This window comes from Arvicola amphibius, chromosome 17 (genome assembly GCF_903992535.2).
Source record: "Arvicola amphibius chromosome 17, mArvAmp1.2, whole genome shotgun sequence".
Lineage (NCBI taxonomy): Eukaryota > Metazoa > Chordata > Mammalia > Rodentia > Cricetidae > Arvicola > Arvicola amphibius.
The window spans coordinates 3,703,588-3,728,563 of NC_052063.2; the positions used below are offsets into that span (position 1 = coordinate 3,703,588).

Consider the following 24,976-nt stretch of genomic DNA (forward strand, 5'->3'; position numbering starts at 1 on the left):
AGACTCAGCTGAAGTTTGGTTTTAGTCATTAAAGTGGATGTGCAGTAGGATCCCAGTAAAATACAAAATACGGAGACGGAGGGAGAGGGGTGGGCCTGGGAAGTGTGAGGGTGGTGTTTCCCCACCCTCCTTAGAACCTGGCACCTTTAAAAGCACAGCCTGCCCGTGCCCCTTTAGAATGGCAAGGAGAAGGGGTGCTCTCACCCTGACAGTGTGGCAGGAAGTAACCCTTGCAGCACCTGGGGAGCCGGATGACCAGGGTGCACAGCTGCCGGCAGCCTTCCAAGTTCCTCCCGAAAGGCAGTGGGTTGTAGAGACACTTCTGCTTCACGCCCTAGAGGGAGAGGAGAGGTGCAGTGGAGGCCTTACGCCCCTCCCCACCGGGGCTGGGCTCTTGGGGTCTAGCGCCCCCTGTGGGGAGGATCTTGGCACTACCTAGGCTGAAAGTGGGATTTTCAAGGCAGGCCAAGAGTGTAGTGAGGGGGGCAGAATAGGGGCCCTGAACAGAATTTCTCACCCTTGAGCTGTTTGAAAATGGAATGATTGCTTGGAGATGACGTGGAGAGCAGATTCGTATCAACAAATCTTCAAGGAGGGAGTGAGATTCACTCTGTGTATGTCTTCGTGTGATGTGTGTATGTGTGTGTGATGTGTGTGAGGGATGTGTGTGTAGGGGGGACATGTGCGTGTGATGTGTGTGATGTGTGTATGTGTGTGATGTGTGTATAGGGGGGACATGTGCGCGTGTGCATGTGTGACGTGTGTCTGCATGTGACATGTGTATGTGTGTGATGTGTGTGGGAGACATGTGTGTGGGGGGACATGTGTGTGGGGGGATGTGTGTATGTGTATGTGTGTATGTGTGTATGTGTGTATGTGTGTATGTATGTATGTATGGTGTATGTATGTGTGTAGGGAAGAGGCTGATGTGGGCTTCCTCTTTTCTGTCCTCCATCTTAAGTTTTGAGATGGGGTCTCTCACTGAAGCTCGAGCTCACTGACTCAGTGGCCGTACACTGAGTCCTGGGGACCCTCCTGCCTCCAGCTCCTAGTACTGGGATTACAGGTACCAGCTCATGCTTCTGACCTTTTATGTGAGTGCTGGGGATTTGAACTCAGGTTCTCAAGCTTCTTAAGCAAGTACTGTATTGACTGCACCTTTCTGCAGCTGTGAAGACAGGTTTCTGTAGGTGCTTTGCTAGTGGGGAGGCCTTGACTATCGCGTGTGCTTGCGAGGACTGAACTCGAGCTCTGATCTAGAATAAGTGATAAAGACAGCTTCACAAGCACGTACTCTGTGCAACCGCTTAGCCGTGCCTCTGCCTGAAACTGGTGTTTTCCTAGTGACTACACAGGGACTTGCCAGTTCACTTTGTTCTATGGAGACAATATCGGCAGGCTATGTAATTTGGCAGGGATTACTGGAATCTGTTCCCTGGCCCCATGCCCAGGGACTCCAAGACTGAGGCTCTTAGCTGCTACCCCACGTGGCTTTCTGGCCTTTAGTCCTAGCTTTGCTTCTCTGTGTGGCTGGGGCCCGGGTGTCCTCTTTCTCGGAGACTCATTCTCTCATCCTGCACACATCTCCAGCACAAACAGCTACAATACCCACTATTTCTATAATTCCAATAATGTTCTACTCTCTTCTAAGTATGTGTAATTCCATTTTTCAAGAGAGTTCCTAAAAGATGGGCAGGGAAATTACAGGTTACCTGGGTAGAGAACACTTACCTCGCACCATCAGAAACACACTCGTAGACCCCGTCACACATACCTCCCCCACCAGAAGACTGAGGTCTGAAGACGAGACACACAGTCTATGGCCACACCACCCTGAATGAGTCTGTTCCTGTCTGAGAACGGACATCCCCACAGACCTCCAGACGTCATATTCATAATTACCTTTGGTTTGCTCCACGGTGGGCATCTGGGAGTAGAGACACAGCTCCCACAGTCCCCCTAGTGTGCAAGATGAGAAACTTTAATACCAAGGATATTGGTGATCATGAGGAAATGTGCCTGGCTGACGTCTGGGTGAGAACTTAACCTGGGGCCAGGGAGACAGCTTAGCTGGCAAAGTGCCTGCTGCACGAGCAGGAGGACCTGAGTTCAAGTCCCAGGAATCACTTATACAGCCAGGTCTCAAAAAACAAGGTGGATAACTCCTGAGCAGTCTACGGCTGGCCGCTGGCTTTTACATGCAACTGCAGATGCACATAAATACATGTGCGCGCACACACACACACAGACACACAGACACACCATCTTGATGAAGATATGGCTACAATGATGTAGGTGTGTCTTCTATCTATCTGATGATTTCATTGGTTAATTAATAAAGAAACTGCCTGGTCCATTTGATTGGCCGGCCCTTAGGTGGGTGGAGTCGACAGAACAGGAAGAAGGAAGTGAGGTAGATGGCTCAGTCTGAGGCCACGCCTCTCCTAAGTGAGACAGATGCGATGGAGCCAGCCACCAGGTCAGACATGCTGAATCTTTCCCGGTAAGATACCACTTGTGGTGTTACATAGATTATTAGATATGGGTTAGTCAAGATGTGAGTAAGAGGCTGAAACTAATGGGCCAGTCAGTGTTTAAAAGAATACAATTTGTGTGTTGTTATTTCGGGGCATAAGCCAGCCAGGCGGCCGGGAGCAGGGCGGCGGGAGCACAGCCCACTGCTCCTCACTACACTACAATAGGATTATACAAAGGCACACACTTCACTTAGCCCTGGAGAATTCTGGAGGTCTGTCTTAGATGCCCGTTTGAAAGGGGTCCACTGACATACAGAGCTGGGCCAGGCAGTACGGTGTGGGCAGACTGCAGTGGGGGTGGGGGGCGCAGGGAACTGCATTTTAAGTCAGTAGTGAGACCTTTGACCAATCACTGATACATTCTGAACTTTTTTTATATAAGGTGTAGCTCAGGGACAATACTTGCTGCCATTTGATCTTTGGGGATTTGGCAAAAGAAACTAATTAGCTGGAAGACAGTACGGACACACTTGAGGAGTTAAGACGGTCACAGCTCCTAAAACAGGAAGTAAAACTTTGTTCATCTCCTTTTTAGGCTGGGATCCTAAAATTGTGGGGCATTTACTAAATTGTCTAAGCGATGCCAGACACTGGCACTGAGCAGTGACAGCCCTGCTGTGGAGTCACGTTGCCTGTTTCCAAGTCTGTAGGGGAGTTGGTAGTGACTACTCTCAGTACCCCACACAGCAGCTCAGAGCCAGATTCACCCAGGGGCACTGGCTGGATGAGTGAAGGCAAACGCATGTTGTGTGGTGGAGGGCCCACGACACGGGCTCATTCAGCGCTGCAGGTGTACGGGGCCCATATTATATATCAGGCTGAGCCATGTTGTGATGTGGGAGAGTCTTCTGTTTGTGTTGATTTCATTCCTTAATACAGAAACTGCCTTGGCCCATTTAATAGGCCTGCCCTTAGATGTGAGTAAGAGGCTGAAACTAATGGGCCAGGCAGTGTTTAAATGAATATAGTTTGTGTGTTGTTATTTCAGGTATAAAGCTAGCCGTGTGGGTGCCGGGCGGCAGGAACGCAGCCCATCTGCTCCTCACTACAATGTTGGTTAATGGAGGTGTACAGGGCCTGTATTATATATCAGACTGAACCATGCTCGTTAATGGAGGTATAGAGGACCCATATTATATATTAAGACTGAACCATGTTGGTCAATGGAGGTGTACAGGGCCCGTATTATATATCAGACTGAACCATGTTGGTTAATTGCCAAGTATGACGTAACCTGGCAGGAATTTAGAAAGATGTATCCTGAACGAATAAGTGATGGATGTGTCTGAAAACGAATGCTACACTAGAAGGCTAACGTCTGGCATCCCAGCACTGTCTCCTTAGTGATGAAGCCATCATGGGTGGATGCTGTGAAGGGAAGCAAGAATATTCAGGGCCAGAAACTGGCTGAGCAGATGCTGGCTGATTCTTGGTGGCATTGAAGAATGTCACCAATTGGCCCTTGGGTGTTTTGGGACCTGGTCTCATCATGGCCCCTCCCCTCCTTAGAGCCACATAGGATCCCCAGGGCTGGTCTCTGGCCCAAGGTTCTTTCCCGATTTTGGTAACTTTAGGACTGACCGAGATATTAAAGGTAGTGAAAGTATCACACCGGCCCCCCAGGGTGGGATTTGTTAGCAGGCAGTCGATGCCATAGGCCACGCCCAGGTCAAACAAGAGTCCTCGCTGGATGATCCTGCACTGTTGTCCGTTTAGAAAGAGCTCGCCCTGAGAGAGAGAGAGAGAGAGAGAGAGAGAGAGAGAGAGAGAGAGAGAGAGAGATCGATCAACAATCCCTTCAAACTTCTCTTCTTCCCACAGTGTAGAATGTGGCCCAGCTCCTGTAAGGCTCAGAAAGAACTAAAATAAATAAGCAAACATGCAGGGGGTTTCCTGCACCTGTCACGAGGGGCTGGAATGCCAGGGTGAACCAGGTGTTTCATAGCCACCCCTAAAGACAGTGGGCGAAAAGGAGCTTGCTGACAAAACCCAACCTCCCTAAACACACCCCGAGACACCCAAATGCCTCTCAAAATGGGAACGGTTGGAGAACAGCTTTCATGCCCCCTGATACCCCCATCCCATGACACTTACGACGTCACGGCCAGTTCCACACGTTACACTCAGCTCTGAACCTTGCAGTGTCTTCCAGGAGGCAGACCTGGGCAGGTCTGAAGCCAAAGCCTGAGGGAGAGAGGCAGCCATGTTAACACCTGCACTGGGACTGAAGGGAGCCTGGCAAGCGAACCAAGTTCCAGGGGAAGATTTCCTGTTGTTACAACTCCGCTGAAGCGCAGTGCATGCAGTCAGAGGTTAGGGCAACTCTGGCTTCCTAGAGGTGGAAGTGCCTTCTCGTGAGAGGGCATCTGTGCTTGGGCAGCCTGGAAGAGGTGATCCAGACACATGGAGCCAAGGAAAGGATGAGTGGAGTTAGCCGGGAAATGGTTCAGGGCATCTTTTTGTCCTGAAATGTGCTCCTTTCAAAGTTATATGAGTTAGCCATGGTAGCACACACTTTTAATCCCAACATTCAGGAGGCAGAGGCAGGCAGATCTCTAGTTCAACTCTAGCATAGTCTTGTCTATTCAGTGTGTTCCAAGCTAGCCAGGACTACCTAGTGAGACCCTGTTTCAAGAAAATACAAAATATCAAAATGATATAAAATCTTGACCCCAAGAACCTTAGAATGTGACTTTATTTGGAAGCAAGGTCTCTGCAAATACAGTTAATAGTTAGGCAAGATGAAATTACCCTGGAGTCGGGTGGGCCCTTAATACAAATGATGTCCTCGTTAGAAGAGAACATCAGGGGGTGGGAGCACTGGGACACAGGGAAAGTGGCTGTGGGGAGATGGGGGCAAATTGCATGGATGTACCCGCAAGCTAAGGGAAGCCAGAGATTGCCAGGAAACACCAGCAGCCGTGGGAGACTCAGGGTACAGTCTTTCCTTCAGAACCCCTAGAATAAGCTGATGGCAGAGGTCTAGCCTCCACTGCTGGGAGGGAAGGAACTTCTGCAGTTCCAGAGCGTCTAGCCTGTGGCAATTCGTTATGCAGACCCAGGAAGTCACCTGGACACTGAGGGAACTGAAGTCAGGGAGTGGATGGCTTCATCTCAGAGTAACAAGAGTCCTCACTGAGGATGCAGTGACTGCCATGTCCCTACACGATCTGGCTTCTCCAGGACAGCTGACTAGTTCACAGGGCTGACAGCTGATAACATTAGGATGAGCCAGCTGTCTGTTTAGGGATGTTGGAATCAGGAGTGGCAGAACACCTGGAGAAGCTCGGGGGGACCTTTGTCAGCAGCCATTCCGACATGTGAAGAGAGCACACCATTAAAGAGGGCAGCGGAGCTGAAGATTCCTCCTCCCCATGGAGGACCTGCAGCCGTGGGGCTCCCTGCGAGGCTGCGTGACTGTATCTCTCCTGGGACATTTAAGAAACTACCTTGGAGTCCCGGATCACGTGGAACTTCAGGTACTCCTTCAGCTTGTCCTTGTTGTCTTGATCGAACAGGAAGTCCCGCTGCTCTGGGGGTAGGGCTTGGAGGGCTTTGTCCGTGGGCCAGAAGAGGGTGACTGGGGTGTGGATGGGGTCAGTGATGACGCTCAGCAAGCCCGAGTCCTGAAACAGAGATGCCGTATTCCTTATAGTGCACGTGCTGTGTCTCTTCATGGCCTGGACCGCGGCTTGTCAGAGTAACACAGCCAGGAGCTAGAGCGCTGCACCCCAGCCACTCTGAACCCCATTTCCTTAAAAAGCAACCCAGGGAGTCAGCTCTAAGTTTCTGTTAGTAGGAAAGTAAACTTCAATGACTATCTTATTTTTGATACTACTTCTGTCCAAATATTTTAACTTCTCAAGACTAGTTTTTATTTTTCTCACATTTCATTAAAAATCCTATACAATATCGAGACATGTACGTTTGCCTATATCATTTTGAGATAAAATTTATCCCAAAGAAATGTCAAGATGAACAGGAGAAATCATTTTGAGAGCCTTATGTGGTATGGGAACATCACATATACTAATTTTCCCCTGTGAAGTAGGCTTTATGACCTCTGTCGAGCCCTTGACAGGTTGGATAGTTTGCTCTAAAACTGTCCAACCAGACCCTGCTGAACAGGTAGAGGGCGACTGTAGTTCTGGGGGTGGCCAGGAGGACAAGGATTACTCAGTTGCAACATTCTTGGATAGTCTCATTTAAAAAATACTACATTTATTTATTTCCTGGAAGGTACGTGCGGAGGTCAGAGGGCCACTCATAGGAGGAGCTGGTTCTTTCCTTCCATAATACAAAAAAAAATCATTGGGTTTTTCATTTTGAACAAGTTGAACCCCCACTTCTAACCAGCTCCCTAGAGAATCTGACACTCAGCTCTTTTGGGGAATTGAGGACCTAATGTAGAGATTATGGACTGTGCTTTGTGGGGAACCAAGGTTCTTGGAGCTCTTTGGGGACTGGTCAGTATGGAGCGCCTCTTGCAGATATAAACACAAGCAGACCTAACAAACCAGGGTTTCAGGCGGGCTGTCCCCAAGTGCTCTTCCCCTCAGAGTTTACCTGTATTAACTTGCTGAATCTGGTGTAGCTATGGTTCACTGCCACTGTAGTAAGATTCTGCTGCAAAGATAAGGAAGGAAATAAAACCTCTCATCTTCCAAGTGTGCCCAACCGTTTGACTTTGTGACATGACATCGCTGTCTACAAAGTCCATCCTTGAGAACCGTGCAGGGAAAACTGGACACCACATCTTCTATGACTGGAGGAGGGGGGCCTTCTTGAGGTAGCACTCTTACTCAGGAGACAGAGATACAAAAACCAATCTAATATCCTAAGGAAGTTTGTTATTTCGTGAAGGGCCACGCTTACGGCTACCTTGGGACACATCTGTAGGATGGACATGCTCACTTTGGACAGTTTACCAAGTGCTGTAAGAACCCAACTGCATACACCAGTGGTCACAGCAGGGCCGGGCTCTCCACTGGCTTATTAGCAACCACAGTGGCTTTCTCCTGCCCATGCTTTTCGGCACTGCAGAGGCTGGAAAGCTGGATACAACATTTTCCAGACTCTCTTGCAGCTAGAAGCCCACAGGCACCGTGAGTTTAAGACTAGCCTAACCAAATTAATAAGACCTTGTCTCAAAATAAAAAATGAAAAAAGGATGATTTTGTACTTCAGGGAGAAGGCATTTGCCTACCAAGTAAAAACCCTAGGTTCAATTCCTTAGTACCAAAAAAAAAAAAAAAAAGAAAGAAGCAAATAAATGAACAAATAGTTAAAATTGTTCTTTCTGTCCACCAAGAAGTTTTATGCCAGGCTTAGCTTTAGGGATATCTAATTATCCACACATTCCCTTCCCTCTTTCCCCTCCCATTTCTCCCCTTTCCTTCTCCAAGTCTATATAAGACCATTTTCCCTGTGGACACTAAAGGAAACATAAAGTGAATTATTTTTTAAAAACATTGTCAGGAGATAGGGTTTTACTACATTGTCAAGGCTGGCATGGAACTCCTGGGCTCAAACGGCCCTCCTACTCAAAGCTGCCGAGTAGCTGGGACTGTGGCACACACCACTGCCCCCAGCTAGAATCCACCTATGGACGACGGTGCTCCCAAGTGATGCCTTCAACCAGAGCTGAGCTGACAACACTGGCATCACCTGCTGGAGGGTGATGGTGGGGTACCTACCAGAACCCTGCCTGAAGCATCTTTGGGGGTGACGAGCAAGTTCTGGGGAGACAGCAGTCTGTCTATGATGTGGATGACACCATTGGTGCTGATCATGTCACCAGACAGGACCTTCGCCTTGTTTATGAACACGGTACCCTGAAGATCAGCGGAAACAGCAAAGTCATGAGCACAGAGAGCCTGCACAGACTCCTTCCCCGCAGAGCCAGCGCTCGTCATCAGGGGCAGAGCCTGATGGTCCACGCCACGTAAGCACGTATTTATTACGGTCCTAGAAGGACAATGGAGGCAAGGCTGCAGTCTTTACCCGCGAGGGTAACAGTGGATAGCGTATAGCCAGCCAACCTGGCTAGCTGCTCATTTCAACAGAGTTCTGAAAGCTCACAGAATACACAGCCCACACCAGCGTGTCTTGGAGTCACCCATCCTCCACTGCATCTGTGCTGTCTGGAGCTGCCTTGCCCCTGAGTCCGAATTCCAGTTCAACTGTCTTTTTGCTATGTGACTTTGAACAAGCTACTTAACCTTTCTGAGCTCAGGTTCCGTATTTGGAAATCGGGGACAATGATGCTATTCACGTCACGGGGCTGCTCAGCATTGCCCTGCGCAGGAATCACTCGGCAGTTGGCTCTTACCGCTGCTGCTGTCACTTGGGAGGACGAGGACAGCACCTTCCTGAAGTGGCTGCTCTTACCTGAGAGACAGAGATGGCGATCGGCTCGCCTTGGAGGGTCACGGCGCTCGTGGTCACTTTGAGGTTTTCCAGCAGCAGCTGTTGGCAGGCAACCACGTGGTACCGGAGAACCTGGGACATGAGGCCCTGCGCATCCCAGTCTTTAATCTGGAAAAGAGGCCAGGGAGGTTGGCCAGAGGAGGGAGCCTGCTGCTAGAACCTTCTTTCTGCTCTCCTGTTTCCCACACTCTGAGGAGCTAGTGTCGAGTTAGGTAAGGGGGTGAGAACTGTAGGTGGGAGGGGCCTCTGAGCCAGCTGTCAGTCACAGCACTGCTCGTTGGACACCAGTGTCCTACCATGTTCCACAGAAAATAATTTTCTTGGGAAATATGCTAGGAGAGACCATAGGGGTTGCCCTCCTAGAGAGGAGGCAGGGTTAGTCTTCAGGGTTGGAGAGGCTGTGGCACATTTCTATTTGGATTCAAAACACAACGAGTACAATTATGAAGTTGCTGTAATAAAAAGCTCACAGGACTCCAGGCAGTGGTGGTGCCCACCTTGGATTCCAGCACTCGGGAGGCAGAGGCAGGTGGATTGAGGCCAGCCTGGTCTACAGAGTGAGTTCCAGGACAGCCAGGGCTACACAGAGAAACCCCGTCAACATCAACAACCTCACAAAACTTTGTCTTACTCCTTTGAGGCCTTAAGTTAAAATAACCAAAGGTCAAATTGATTTAAACATTATCCCCGTGCCTTTGATTTTCTGATACCTAAAAATCTATGTATAGAGAGAGGGGCAGCGTGTGCAGAGGCTAGGAACAAGTCCCTCCTCAGCCACCCTCCAGCCACGGGATGCCAGCATTGCATCCCTCAGGGTTCTTCACTGTGAAATGGAGATGGCGCTCAGCTGCAAATCTGACATGAGGAGAGACGGAATACATGTAGACCAGGCCCCGTTCTGAGTGTGGTTATCTGTATCGATGTTAGTCAGCTGTAATAGTGTATATAGACTACCCGCCAGGGGCACAGTGAACCAGAGCAGCGAGGGTTCTGGTAATTCCTGCAGGTCAAGGCCAATTTAAATCCCTTTGACCCTGAATTGTTTCTGCACCCCCTTTTTTTCAGTCTTTAGAGAGTTTGGATCCCTTGATGACTTGAGACTTCCCCAGTTTCCTATATTGTCTAGGCCTTTACAAAGTCTCTGGCCAGTGGTGCCCCAAGCCCACAGGCCTGCCGGGGTCTTCACACAGAAGCAGCCCCTTCTATTGCTGCTCAGCTCTACCTGAGACTAAATCTCTTGCCCACACACATCACCATGGCGGGCTCTAGGCCATGCCTTTCTACAAGCCCTTCTCCAGTCCCAGCTTGCTGCTTACCCTAGACTCCTGATTGAAGGAAGCAGATGAAGGCGCAAACACGGTGAAGGGGCCAGGTCCAGCCAGCTCTCGGACAGCATGCTCCTGCAGCAAGACAGGTGGGGCCACATGTCACTCTTTTGCAGACCAACTTAGTGGCTTCCTCTCTCATGGACACAGGCCGAGGCTCAAAGACATGCCAGAGCCAGTGTTTTTCCCAAAGTAAACCTGGATTCTATGCCATCAAAATCATATTTTTTTCTAATTGTAAATTTAACATGTGACTGTCAGATAAATGATTCTGGAAGCATAGTAGCTAGAAGGTGACAACTCCCCCATGACCCCTGTCAAAGATGGCTCCTGCTTCTCCCCTCCACATGACGGTTACGGTTACACGCTGTGATAATCCCAAGACTGCTAAGCAAGATGACTCATTTAACAGGCTGTCCGTCTTCTTGCCACCCAGGATTGTAGGGCTGCTGTTGTGTTTGCTTCCAGCTCCTCACGCCTTCCTCTTCAGTTCCCAGAGGATCAGCGTGCTCTTACCTGACCAGTTGTGCACTGAGAGAGTTAACTGTGACTGTCCACTTTTGGGTTAAGGAGTCCCCAGGTGACCGAGAAGCGCACTTCTGGGTGTACCTGAGAGGCTGTTTTCACAGACTGGGGAGACTCTGGGGTCTGACCTAAAGGAAGGGTTACTTCCTCGGGGAGGTGGCGATGGACTGAACAGAGGGCTGTATTCTGCCCTGCTCTTCCAGGCTGGGTCTGCCTAGCCTGTGTTCTCTACCTCTTGTCCACCAAGACCAGGGTCCTCCACCACATGTTCCTGACACTATGACGTTCTGACTCACAACAACCCAGAAACATGGAGCCTTGCAAAAGCTTTCCTCCCCCGGGTTGTTCTGTCAGGTGTGATAGCTATGGACAGGTAACTCACACACCCAATAATGTCTCTTTCTCCACTGCTATGATAGACATTTCATACACAATCACTGTCACTTAACGATGTTCTGAGAAACATGTTCCTAGGCCACGATGCTATCGTGTGAACAACCCACTCCTTGGTGACTCACACAGAGCAAGCCCCCCTTGTGGTGAGAGGCCTAGATGACGTGTTCCTTAATCTTTCCTGTTGTACTTTTACTGTGCCCTTTAGACGTTTAGATGTGACAAGAGTTGCAAATGTTAACGGCTGTGTGACTGACTGTACCTATGGCAGACTTCACCAATGGCCAACAGCTGTTAATGGTTGTGTGGCTGACTGTACCTACGGCAGAGTTCACCAATGGCCAACAGCTGTTCATGGCTGTGTGACTGACTGTACCTACGGCAGACTTCACCAATGCCAACAGCTGGGCTGCTGTCATAAAGCCTAGTTCTGGACTGTCTTCTGCCCCCCATGACTTCAGAGGCTACAGCTTTATCATGTCTTGCTGGAGGCCTGGCATGTTGATATTTGTATGCATACATGTGCATACTTACATATATAAGTCAATATAAACACATATACACGGAAATTTACATGCACACACATTCTAGATGTGGATCTTGCGTGCAGGCCTGGCACACGTCTCAGCAGACAGACAGTTCTTACCTGCAACTGGAAAAAGTACTGTGACGTTGTCGGGTTCTTAGGAAGTTCCTGCGAATGAGGACGGAACCGTCACTCAGGCTGTGGCTCACAACAGGAATATAGGGCTGTAGGGACAATCTGTCCACTGGACAGCTCCCTGAGGGTGACCAAGTCCCAGCTCCTTTCTGCAATCTTATCCCATTTACAAAAGAAAGAGCCTACCATACCTCAATGCACAGAACTGTACAGGCATATCAAATATACCAAATATAGTTGAAATCTTGTAAAGGACGGTTATTATTTATGGCAGAACTGGCCTCCCTGACAACAAGAATGTTTGACCAATCAGAATGCTTTGGCCCCTCTTTAACAATTTTATATGTTTATAATATGTAGAAACCAGGAAGTATCACACTGCCTCTTCCTCTATCTGCAGTATAGGCAGATGAGGGCAAATGGCATGTGTGCACACATGCACTCCCCACCACAGATATACCTCACACGCACAAAAACACATACCCATACACCCATGCATACCACACAACACCACACATATACCCACATACCCCCATATGCCACATACAAATACTCATACACTCACACCTACCACATGCATACCACAAATACAGCACACACGTATACTCCATATACCACACCCCATACATTCACACCCCCTCATACATCCCAGACACCATACACATATATACACACAAGACACCCCACAAATATACATTCCATAACCTACACATACACATCATCTGCCACATGCCCAGTATACAACATATATACCATAAACACATACACACACATACACACAATATGCCAGAGAATAAACCCCACCACACACTCTCCCATATATCATGCACACATACACACACCCATCATACGCGACATATGCCATGTACCACAAATACATCATACACAACATACACAGACATGTACACCATATCACATACACACACATCATACACCATAAATACATCATACATAACATACACTGACATGCACACCATATTATATACACATACATCATACACCACAAATACATCATACATACATACACCATATACTACACATATCATACACCACAGATATACCATACACCATACACACGCCATACATCACACACATATATACTCCACATACCACACTCCATACTTTACACACACACATATACCACACACATGAAATACAAACCACTCATACCATCCACTGCATGCAACACATGTACACCACACATATATCAATACTACAAATGCACCACACACACACACATGTGCCACACATCCACACACTACACATAGTATATCACACAGTCACCACATAGAGTATACACATGCCACACCACGTACCCTACACCCACACTCACGTTACATCATATACATGACAAACACAGTCACCACACTCTGTACACCCGTACACATGTCTATTGACACGCCAACCCTGGCGTTGCTGCCTGCTCTGTGCTCCTGACATCCACCACCATATTCTGTTCTGTGAGAACTGCTGTCCCTATCATTTTCTTCCCCAGACCCCGAGTGATGCACAGAAGAGTGACATCACTAGCCCCGCCCCGCGTCACAGGGCTACTCCCTGCAGAGCTGAGTCCAAACCCAGGGCTCTCTGACTCCAGAGCTCTGTTGGCCTTAACCGTGACGCCGCTCCCTTCCCAGGCCACAGGAGTTTCCCTGGGTAGGTAAAGCTCTTCTCATGGCAACCTGGACTCTCAGCCATTTGGGACGTGGGGTTTACTGCCGGGAGACTGAGTGTTACCCCGTAGATGCTGCTGCGGCAGACGAATCCGTCCCCTGTGTAGTTCTGCTTGCAGGTGCATATCCTCTCATCTTGTCCAGTGTGGGTGCAGGTGGCAAATGGGCTGCAGCCGCCATTGTTCTGGTAAAATTGCCAAGAGATGGAGGAGAGGCTCAATTAGACCGGTAAATTTACCAACTTTGTTAATATTTGCTAAGCAATTTTGTGATGAAATTTATATTTTGAGGGATGTGGGTAGAATACTAGTCTGGTATGTGTAAAGATCTGGGCTCAATCCCTAACAACACACACACACACACACACACACACACACACACACACACACACACACATTTTGTCTTACTCTCCAACTTTGATCCACTTTCAATGCCTTTCCCGAACTTGCTTTCTAGTATGTTGGTAGCTGGCCATGAATCCAGGACCAGATCTCTAGCCCTCTGTGGATAAGTACCCATCATGTTTGACAACTGCCATATAGACTAAACTCTGATTTGGTCACAGAAAGATGACAGAAAGGTAATATAAAACAGAACCCATTGCTTTGCTCTCAAGAGATCTTAAGATGTGGAAGAGGAGGCTAAATTCCAAACACAGCCAGAGTGAGCCTCCACGGCGGCAGGCCTGGGCTCTGAACCAGAGCAGATGCCAGGGAGGAAGGAGCATGGAGCCAGGAAGAGGAGCTCCAGTGAAGAACAGAGGAGATGCTCAACACACACCTCCCGCCCCTGTTGGGAAATCTTTCCCCCACACTCTTTTCCAAAGATACTTGCTGAGTTTGATGATGGGCAGCACCCCAGAATCTTCCCCAAGGAGATATGCTTCTATTTGCTCTTAGAAATGCCATCTCCAGGGGACATGAAGCTTCTGGCCAGTGACCTCAGACTTTGACAGCTGCACTTCCCAGCATACTCCAAGATCACACAGGAGAGCCCTTTCTTGTCATGCCCCTCTTGATGTCTGTCCACTCCAGAGGCATAGGGGCCCCAGGTAATCGCTCACTTTGAGGGCACTTGCTCTATGTAGTTCTGGGTACCTGTTCTCTGACCACATACCCACTCCTTCCTGTCTTCATACAGCCTTCACCCTGAAACCAGCACCAGCCCTAGCGCTGTGTGCCTCACGGAGCTTCTTCCCCTCCGGTGGAGGCTGGTATCCTCTCTCCCCCATCTCTCCATCCACCTTCCTCTGTCTCTTGCCCTTCCTCATTTCCCCTACACTCAGGTGGCATCTTGATCCTGGAGTGTGAGGATTAAACGTGGACCGGGTCTCCAGGACTCTGTTGTGGTGGCACTGAAGGGACAGATGGGTTGGAACAGAGAAGTCCCTCACGGAAGGCCCTGTTGCCTGGCTCTTGGTGGTAGGACTTGAGGAGAAATTCATGGTTCCGCAACTACTTTGTTTAAAGATTTTTTGCCATTTCCTTTGAGGAATTACTGTCACTTAAAAACTGGAAGGATTCACATTAAAATTTCTGTTGTTCTTACACAGCCAACGCTGGCTGGCATGGCTCTGAGCAACAGAGACGCGAGGCTCTGGAGATGGGACTCGTTAGAGAGGAACCAAGTTGTTCAGCTTTCTGCACTGTAACGTCTGGAGCTTGCCAGGGTCAGTCTGAACTGCCCTTCTCTTCCGACCCATTTGGTACATAAAGGAAAAAGCAATAAATAAACTCAGGCAACATATCAACATCCTGCCGCCCAGTCGCTGTGGCTAGGGAGCCAGATTCCGAGCAGATGCTAAGGCTTGTTCTGACTCCTGAATGCTTAGCACTCCCAGTACTTTGGGAAACTAATCATGCTGGTTTGGAAATACTTGCATCAGGTGAATTCTGGGCCAGCTCTGCATACCTAGATCCCTCCCTTCAGAATCTTGTAGCCAAGGGGGCAGGCTGTGGGGTCTGTTATTTCGCTCTCCCAGGATGACAACGGTACGCAGGAGGAAAAGTGAGCCTCACGACCCAGAAACAGCCCTGAGACTGCAAGGGGAGAAGAAAGGGCCCGGCAGCTCTGGAACTCACGGTTAAGCAGACGTTGATGAGTGTGCAGGCCTTCCCATCTCCGGTGAACTTTGGCAAGCAGTTACAGATGGCCTGTTCAGGAGCAGAGGCAGAGAGTCATTTAACAGGCAGGCTGGCGCACCGGAGCTCAGACTTGAATCTGACTGTAGAACGGCAGCATGAGAAGACTAGTGTTTTTTAATACCTAGTCTAGTACACCTGAGCACTAGATCTCATGGACATCCCATCCTCATTGCCAAGATACCTGCTTTTTTTTTTTTTTTGATTGGTAGAGAGAGGTTCGAGGGGAAGAAAGTTAAGCTGTGACATTGCTTTGTCTCCACCAAGAACGAACTCAGACACCAGTGCTAGCATGTGCTGAGGGGAAGGCGTCGCAGCTCACAGGCTATACACGGGAACACAGCCATCACACCTGTTCACAGTCTATACATGGGAACACAGCCATCACACTGTTCACAGTCTGTACACGGGAACACAAACCATCACACCTGTTCACAGTCTGTACACGGGAACACAAGCCTTCACACCCGTTCACAGTTTGTACACGGGAACACAAGCCTTCACACCCGTTCACAGTCTGTACACGGGAATATAGCCTTCACACCCATTCACAGTCTGTACACAGAAACACAAGCCAGTACACCCGTTCTATGGGCAAGGAAGGCAGCTGGGAGCTTGAGGAAGGGGGTGCTCTTTACAGGGAGTTGGGATCGGGCACAGCCTGGAGCCTCCTCCCTCTTCCCCCCCCCCAAAAAGGGACCAAGTCTGGGTATCAGAAAGCTCAATTTTTGAGCTTGAGAACATTTTTGGTAAAACTAAAACTTCCAAGTGCTTCGAGGATCACGGAGGGCTTGCAGGCGAGTATACCCGACTTTTAGAAAGCCCCTTCCCTAGTCCCCTCACCCCCCCCCCCCCCGTCATTTATCTTTCCCCCAGATTGTCTCCTGTGCTTTCTTTGTGTGTCCTGCAGTGTTTCTGGCTGTAGCTGGTCCAAGGTCTGTCCTGGATTCTTCCCTTAGGCCTGGGTCTTAGGGCGCAGGAGGGAAGACCCTCCAGGAGGCAACTCACTTGATTGGGCCCCGTCTGCGTGCACTCTGCGTTCTTGTCACAGCCGCCGTTGTTCTCCAAACACGGGTTTATTTCTTTAAAACAAAAACCAACATGTGTTGAGAGTGTCAGGCTTCAGTGCCACGAGGAGGCATTTTGAGGAACTCCCCGGGGATTGGAGATGGCTTGGATAACTGGGAAAGAGCAGCAGGTGTCAAGGGACTCAGTTCTGGAACTTCAGAGGCAGAAGTAACTCAGGTGGTGGTGGGGTGGGGAGAATGGTTTCTCAAAACCGCTCCCCTTTCCCTGCTGCTCCCCTTCCCCTGCCGGTCCTGGGTTGGGCTAATTCTAGCAGAGGCGCCATCTGTGGGCTTAAATCTGCCCCTCTGTGGGATGAATAGGCATGTTTTGAGGGAGACTCTTAGCACCCAGTCCACTGGTGCAACACACGAGGAGCCCTGGGCTGAAACAACCATCATCGAAGACTGGGCTAGAGAAGACTCAGCGACAGACGCTCAGAGGAAGACCAGACTGCTCCACATTTAAGCTTCTTCCCATCTGCTAACGGTGGCAAAGGGGAATGACTTTGCAGAGGATAGCTCGGTAGCACTTGGACCCAGTGGTCAGATTTGTATCATAAACAAAGGCTTGATGGAAACCCTGAGACTTGTGACAGCCTGCAAACGGTACGTGATTCTTGTGATATTTTGGTCTGGAATACACAAGTGGAATCTAATAATGAAAAAAAAAACCCTCAAACCCCAAATAAAAGACACAGTATCAAAGAAACAGGCCAAAGAGCTAAGACACCAAATGCGACACTCAGTCCTCCAAAGACCGCACATTAGAGAAGTACTGGGACAGTTGATAAAATAGGAGTGTAGATATAATGAGAAAAAGTATTACAGTGATACTCAGTTCACTGAAGTCAGGAACTGTGAGCGGTTACATACCAGGCTGCCCTTACTCTCAGGAAACACGTACTCGGTTACTGGGGACAAATCAACATGACTTATGCAGCGGAGTCTCAAATGACTAACGAGAAATGTGAAAACGTTCAAAGAGAGCAGAGGAGAAAGTGAGCAGTGGACTACTATTAGCGAGAGAAAGCATGACCGCCGCAGCCCGTTGTGGTGAGTTGAGACTCAGACAGTTCCTAGGGCACGCCTCTAGAGCAGAGCTGTGTGCCCGTGGCCAAGCATGCTTTAAGCCACACCGACTGTCAGGGAATTATTCTGTTAGCAGCGTTAGGTCTAAATACTGTGCATCACGAGACACTATTCTGTTTTTGTTAAAAACATTTAGGTATATAAGAAAATGGGGTAATGCAAAAATAGTTTAAGAGTCCCTGCCCTTAGATACACACCCCCTAGCCTTTTGCAATTTTCAAAATTAAGATGTGCAACATTGTAAATCAATGAAAGTAGCTATGAGAACTTTTAGCTCGAAGAGCTCTCTCCCTCCACCCAAAGTGACTTCTTTGGCAGCACATGCCTACACTCCTGTGGGTCCATCGTTTCTACACCCTTGGGCTTTTCTGCCAAGGCCTACCTCATTAGGACCCCAGCAGCGGTCTTAACAGCAGGAGCTCCTACAGCAGAACATTTTAACAGGGCTCTGACACTATTTCCACCAGATGGACAAGGGATGAGCACCTACCGAGGCACACAATGCCGTCACCAGTATAGCCCGCCTTGCACACACACACCCGGTTTCCTGGGGTGGTTCTTTTACAGTCGGCCTTGGCAGAGCATCCTCCGTTGCTGACCTCACAGGCATTGATGGCTGTAGAAGAGGAGACATACAGGAGGAGTCAGGTGTTTTTTTGTTTTTGTTTTTTTTTAAATCTATGTCATTGATAAAAGGAGCCCGAGGAACAACTCCAGAAGGCATTGAACCAATGTGGTTGATTACTCAGCGAGAGTGTGCTGTCTAGTTTTATATCAAGTTGACATAAGCTATGTTCATCAGAGAGGAGGGAACATTGATCAAAAAAATGTCTCCATAAGATCAGGCTGTAAGCAAGCCTGTAGAGCTTTTCCTTAATTAGTGATTGATGGGGAAGGGCCCAGCCCATTGTGGGTGGGTGGTTCTATCCCTGGGCTCCTGGTCCGGGGTTCTATAAGAAAACAGGCTGAACAAGCCACGGGGAGCAAGTCAGTGAGCAGTGCCCCTCCGTGACGTCTGCGTCAGCTCCTGCCTCCAGGTTCCTGCCTTGTTTGGGTTCCTGTCCTGACTCTTCAGTGATGAACAGTGCTGTGCAAGCATTGGTCGCTACGTCAGCAGTAACCAGGTAAGACAGAGGGCAAGAGAAAAAGTCCCTGCTTGTCTTTTCCAGCGGGTTTTTTTTTTTCTAGCAGCTGTTTACTTCCTCTGCAGGAGACGTGTGGCCTCAGGGTCGGGGCAGCCTGAGCCCTCTGAGAGTTCCTGAGGCTAACACGGTCCAGAAAAGTAAGCGCTCTGCCTCAATCCGGGCCAAAGCACCCAGGAGAAGGTGCTCAAGAGAAAAATGATGCTAAGAGCTTCTGGTGCGTGTGTATGCGTGCGTGTGTGTGTGTGTGTGTGTGTGTGTGTGTGTGAGAGAGAGAGAGAGAGAGAGAAGATAGAAGAGAGAGAGAAGATAGAAGAGAGAGAGAAGATAGAAGATAGAAGAGAGAGAAAGAGAGAGAGAGAGAGAGAGAGAGAGAGAGAGAGAGAGCCTGTTCATGTGACAGTAGGCCAAAGGTCAACCCCAAGGGCTGTTCCGTTTTTACTACTTTTCACTGTAACTTTATTAACAGCATCCCACTGTGTAATTAATAATGCATCCTGCGTAATAACCTCACCCCTGCTCTCTCCTGTCTCCCTTCCACCCCTGTTAGCCCCTGACTCCTCATGAGTCCATTTCTCACATTCCTATCTTTTTGCTCTCTAACTACTGAGTTTAACCAGGCTGTCCATGTGACCACAGGCTTGGAGTTCTCCACTGGAGCTTGGTAGGCTCATCAGCAGATGCCCAATTGAAGACAAGGACTGCCCCTATCTCAGAACTACAAACAGCCAATAGTTCAGCAATGAGAGGGGCCCTCTGAGCTCCTCCCCACCCCCCAGTTGGGAGAGAACAGGTCCAGCCTTGGGCAGACCCAGTGCGAGGAACCGAAGCTGAGATCATGATTAGAATGGCCACTCTTTCTCAGAACACAGCATCTCCAGGCCCCTCTCACTAGCCTCTGGCTCTTACATTCTCTCTGCTCCCTCTCAGGGTCCCCTGAGCCTCAGATGGGGTGCTATACATGTTCTGTTTAGGGCTGAGCACCCAGCTGTCACTTATTCTCAGCACCTTGAACGTCCATGAGTCTGTGGTCACCACTGTTCACTGCAAAGAGAAGTTCCAAGTTCCTCTACTTCAGGCTGAGAGCAGCCTTTGTCCCGGTGCCAGGGGACGGAAACACTGCTGAGTTTCCTCTTTTCCAGTGCTACGTATGCGGTATGACCCTAAGGACAGTAGCTCACGTCTCTCAGCACTTTACAGGCACGATCTGGATCATGTGCGACTACCCAGGGAAACGACTCTTGATGAGCACAGCCAAGCAACACCCTGAAGTAACAATGACAGTTAGCGTTGCAGTTCAAACTCAGAGGTCTAATGACGCAGCAACGGTCTGACCTCTGACCCCTGCCCTACTCTGCCGCTGTCCTCAGTGAGGTCATTTCATCCTTTGTAGCACTGTAATTGGAAGGTGGTTTTATGCTTACAAATGAGCAGAGGGGCTCAGGGTAGCTAGACGCCCATGCAAAGTTACCAGTCTGGCAGGAGGAAGAAACAGGGCTTAAACCCTTTACTGACCCACTCCTGAGTTCTGATGGCTCCACACACCCTTGATCAATCAAATTTATAACTTTCAAAGCCAGGAGCTGACTCCAGTTGCTCTCAGGGTTGTGCATGACTGCTCAGATGCACGTGGAAAACAGATGCAATTGCCTGCCCATCCCAAACCAACATGCCCCAGCCATGCAGAGCTGGGCACCGTCAGTCACATGTGAGTCACCACCGGTGGCTGGCACCAGCTCCTGAGACCCAGTTGTGTCTCTCAGCCCACACAGACCCTCTGCAGATCCTGCTCCACCTGCCTGTGCAGAATGTTCCATTCCCTTGGAATCCTGCCGCACATTTGCACGAGGCTTTGCCGTCTGGATCGAGAAGGCAGCTGTAGTGGAAAGGGCAAATGACGTTTTCAGAGAAACACCACGTCCCTCAGCCCAGCACCCAGGCTACCAACTCTATGAAGCACTCAGAGGCTCTGCCAAAGGCCTGAGGGGACAATTGGTTCCTGGCACGATTCCCACCACAGCCACTCCAGGCAAACCACACGGTATGCCTACGAGGCATGGTTACTCGTCTTCACAGTGCTACCCATGTGACTGGCTGAGCTTTGGGCTTCATGTTGTCCACAGGTAACACAACAGCCCCTGAAAGGCAGTGTGATTATTAGAGCCATTTGTGAGGGAAGACGCTGAGGCAGGGAGGAAGTAAAGGATTGGCTCCAGGTCATGTGACAAGGGACAGTGATGCAGGATGACTGTGGGTTCCGGTCTAACCCCAGTTACCAGGCTTATGTGCCCATAGGAAGCGGCATTAGACGATGGACTGGGACAATGTTTACTGCAAGTGACACCCTCTCTTTGAAAGAGCCCTTGTGGCATGGGCTGGGTGACAACTGGCATTCTTGTCAGTGTGCTAGGTAAGTCAGTGGCTGCTCATGGAACATGCTGGATCTGGCCAACTCATGGTGGTTTCTTCGGAGACATTCAGTTTCTCTTAAATGGATCCTACATTTTGTTCAGGGATGTTGTGGAAACACTTCCCCCAGGGTAGGGCCTGAGGTGAGAACTACTGAGTTTGTACTGTCCCTAGAGGTCAGAGGATACCTACTTGGCACTGGTGTGGCAGGTCCCATTGCAGTTGTCTTTCGTGATCTCTGAAAAATAAGACCAATTGTTTGTGAATTCTTGCTATAGTCCCCAGTAGTAGGAGTAGATTGAGTTCCTTGAACTGACTTTTAACTATGTAAATCCTTGCCACTGTGTAAACACTTTTCATGTTGGCTCCACGGAGCCCAGAGACAACCCTGAAGGTCATTTACACTATGACGGGGTCTCTCAGATGGATGTTCACTCTGTATGGGGTAGGCGCTAATACTCGCTAACCAGGTAGATGCCGGCTGGTGCCTGGCCTTTGAATGCTCCTGGTAAGGACTCTGAATCTTGTTCTGTAGGTGATGAAAAGCCAAAGAAAGTTGTCAAGAAGTCCTGGGGGTGGAGTGGGCTGAGAAACGTTACCTGTTTTATGTATGTTCTGGAAAGTTCCTTCTTGCAGTTATGTGGAGGATAGAAAGGAGAGGGATGGGACCTAGGATGGAAGGCAGAGAGCTGGATCACAAGGCTTCTGGGGACGGGGTGAAGGTGGAAGAGAGATTCCAGAGATGTGGGTAATAGAATATACAGAGATGATGTCAGTGCAGGGCGGGCATGAAAGAGAAAGGGTGGCTCCTAGGCTGAGTGGTCTAGCTGTCCCCTTCCCTAACTAACCACTGTCCATGCTGCTGCCCAAGTCATGGTCTGGGCACCATCCTCAGATCCTGCATCCACCAGTCTCGGCTTCATTTGACCCTCAGGGGCACCATCCTCTCAGGTCCTGCATCCACCAGTCTCTGCTTCATTTGACCCCCAGGGGCATTGTCCACATCAAATCCCTGCTGCTGCCTTATTTAGGAATTACACTGTTACAGGGATTGCCCCTTGGAAAGTTGCCGTAGCTTCTAGGCTGTTCCCTATCCTTTTAAATGAGCTTGGTTTTTCATGCACTGCGCTCTGAGAAACTTAAGGGGAAAGCATTGCATTTATTCTAGTGATTTGCTTGGAATGTCTTCCTGCTTATGTGGTCCCACCCTCCCATGTGCCCTCTTCCAGACTGAATCCTGATTCTGCACCCCAACATCTGATGCCTGCTCTGGGATGTCCCCCTAGCCGCAGTCCCTCAGATTCCCCACTGTGGTATTTCTATAGCTCTGCCTTCTCCTGGCGCTTTGCAATGACAGTCCCTCAGACAAGCCACGTCACTGGAGCCCTCGCAGGGCTGGTGGGCACTTGTGATCTTCTTTCTAGTTCCTGTCTCAGAAGGGACAACAAGGCCTTTAATGCTGGCTTCCGGGGTCATTTTCTTTAATCTGCTGCCTGGTTGATTTCTCTTAAATACAAGTAAGATATCACTGCAGCCATGTTTAAAACTCTTCAATGGCTCCCAAATAGCTTGAGTTGGGACGCCATATGTATCTAACTTTTAGTGAGCTGGCTCTTGCCTGCCCCATTCATTCTTCTCATTCAGTTCGCCTCTTTGCCTCTGTTCTCACGTCCTGCAACCTTTTGGATCTCTAAACATTATCAGATCTCTTGTCTCTTTGAAGCCATTCCTTGCCTCTCCTCACTGTCCCCACGGGGTACAGCTAAAACCTCACTGCAATGGGAGACTGGAGCCGATGTGTTCTCCATCAGACCCTAAGGTTGGGAGAGTGATACATTGCTCTTGGACCATTTGACAATGAGCAGCTAACTCCCTGAGAACACCAGCTAGTGTCAGACAGCCACCTCAGAGCCGATCACATGAATTAACAAGGTAAATGTAGGAAGAGGCATATAAAAGATGCTCCTTGTGACACTGTTTATGATAGCAGCAGATTAGTTTTAGAAAGTGCAATTAGGGAGGGGATGCAACTCAGGGCCAGATGGCTGGCCTGTCTGTCATGGGTGAGGTCGCTTGTCTGCACTGTGGCGAACAAGCACACAACGACTGGGTTTCTAGCAGCATTATTAATGGCGTTGATCTCCGTGCATCCACACGGAGGAAAATGCCCGTTGTGCTTGTGGAGTGAGAAAGGAGGTTATGAAATATGTAGTCTGGTCCTGCACAATACGGTTCTGCACTAAGTCACACAGAGTATCACTAATGGGGGTTCCAGCACTGGGCATCGGTACCTCAGTTTCTTTTCTGTGCTTTTCCTTATTTCACAAATGGTGCCGTTTCTACTTTAGAAAGGAACACGGGTTTCTCCCGAGAGGCAGGCAGAGGACAGAGCGCGGCGGAGGAGACACTCTTACCGATGTCGCAGTGCACGCCTCGCCAGCCGACCTCACAGTCGCAGGAGCCGTCTCCTGAGGGTCCTTGGCTACACCGCCCGTGGACGCAAGCGCACGCTGAGTAGAAAACATGACCAGACTCATGGTCACCATTCCCTTTACCGCTTACAGGGTGTACTTCTCTGTACCCAGTAAGCCAGTTTAAAAATACTATTTAAGAAAGAGAGTGGACAATGCTACTTCTAAAAGCCATGGCGTGGGGTTCTTCCTTGTGAGCTGTTGGTCACGGAGGCCCCAAAGGCTCCCCAAACTCTGTAGGTTTTTGTCACTCCAGGCAAGATGTGACCACTAGAGCAATCATGTCCACTGTTAAAGGAGAAACCAGCACATTTCTTACTGGATCTTAGGCCTGTTCCACAAGAGAAGCTCAGGCACGGTATTACAGACCTGGTCAAACTCAAGAGCTGGGAAGACAATGGTTCTAGAGGGGACCTTATTTACTGCTGTTTGGCTGAATGGACATAGCGTCAAACCACCCACTAAACATTTATGTGTATAGGCGTGAATTAGTGCTTCTCTAGGTCCTGGTCAGAAAAGCATTTATTTATTTACAGTGGGAAGTAGTTAACTGGTTAATGCAGAGGCTCGTAATTGGTTAACGTGCTGAGAACAGGTGACTGTTGAGTGTTCAGCCCTGATCAACACATTTATATATCACACCTGTGGTGGTTTGAATAAAATTGGCTCCCACAGGCTCATATATTTGAATGCTTGGTCCCTAGTTGGTGGAACTGTTTTGGGAGGCTTAGGAAGTGGGGCCTTGTTGGAGGAGGTGTGGCCTTATGGAGGAGGTGTGGCCTTGCTGGAGGAGGTGGGGCCTTGCTGGAGGAGGTGGGGCCTTTTTGAAGGCATGTCACTGGGGATGGTCTTAGGGGTTTCCAAGATCCCATACTGTTCCCAGATAGCTCTCTCTCTGCCTCATGCTTGTGGGTCAGATGCAAGCTTTTGGCTATGCCCCAATGCTATACCTGCTTGTGTGCTACCACGCTCCCTTACATGATAGTCATGACCCTCTGGAACCATGAGCCCCCAGGTTAGACACTTTCTTTCGTAAGTTGTCTTTGCCATGGCGTTTTGTCACAACCATTGAAAATCAGCTAAGATGCCTTCCAGGCTCAGGGCACAGCATGGA

At 49.3% G+C, this 24,976-nt stretch overlaps 1 protein-coding gene across 2 annotated transcripts in view; it reads right to left on the minus strand.

Moving 5' to 3' along the window:
• Stab2 (stabilin 2) overlaps positions 1-24,976 on the minus strand; it is a 138,787-nt gene that overhangs the window by 23,847 nt on the left and 89,964 nt on the right. The window contains exons 39-55 of one of the 2 annotated variants that reach the window (XM_038314950.1): positions 23,806-23,901; positions 21,584-21,629; positions 20,782-20,858; positions 18,331-18,456; positions 16,693-16,766; positions 15,625-15,696; positions 13,608-13,727; positions 11,856-11,903; positions 10,283-10,366; positions 8,928-9,074; positions 8,234-8,371; positions 7,104-7,160; positions 5,987-6,163; positions 4,632-4,721; positions 4,119-4,265; positions 1,903-1,959; positions 205-334 (exon numbers count right to left, since the gene is read on the minus strand). In XM_038314950.1, the coding sequence (XP_038170878.1) occupies positions 205-334; positions 1,903-1,959; positions 4,119-4,265; positions 4,632-4,721; positions 5,987-6,163; positions 7,104-7,160; positions 8,234-8,371; positions 8,928-9,074; positions 10,283-10,366; positions 11,856-11,903; positions 13,608-13,727; positions 15,625-15,696; positions 16,693-16,766; positions 18,331-18,456; positions 20,782-20,858; positions 21,584-21,629; positions 23,806-23,901 (1,686 nt within the window). Of the gene's footprint in view, positions 1-204; positions 335-1,902; positions 1,960-4,118; positions 4,266-4,631; positions 4,722-5,986; positions 6,164-7,103; positions 7,164-8,233; positions 8,372-8,927; positions 9,075-10,282; positions 10,367-11,855; positions 11,904-13,607; positions 13,728-15,624; positions 15,697-16,692; positions 16,767-18,330; positions 18,457-20,781; positions 20,859-21,583; positions 21,630-23,805; positions 23,902-24,976 lie in introns of both variants that reach the window. The other variant, XM_038314949.1, reaches the window with a different exon arrangement.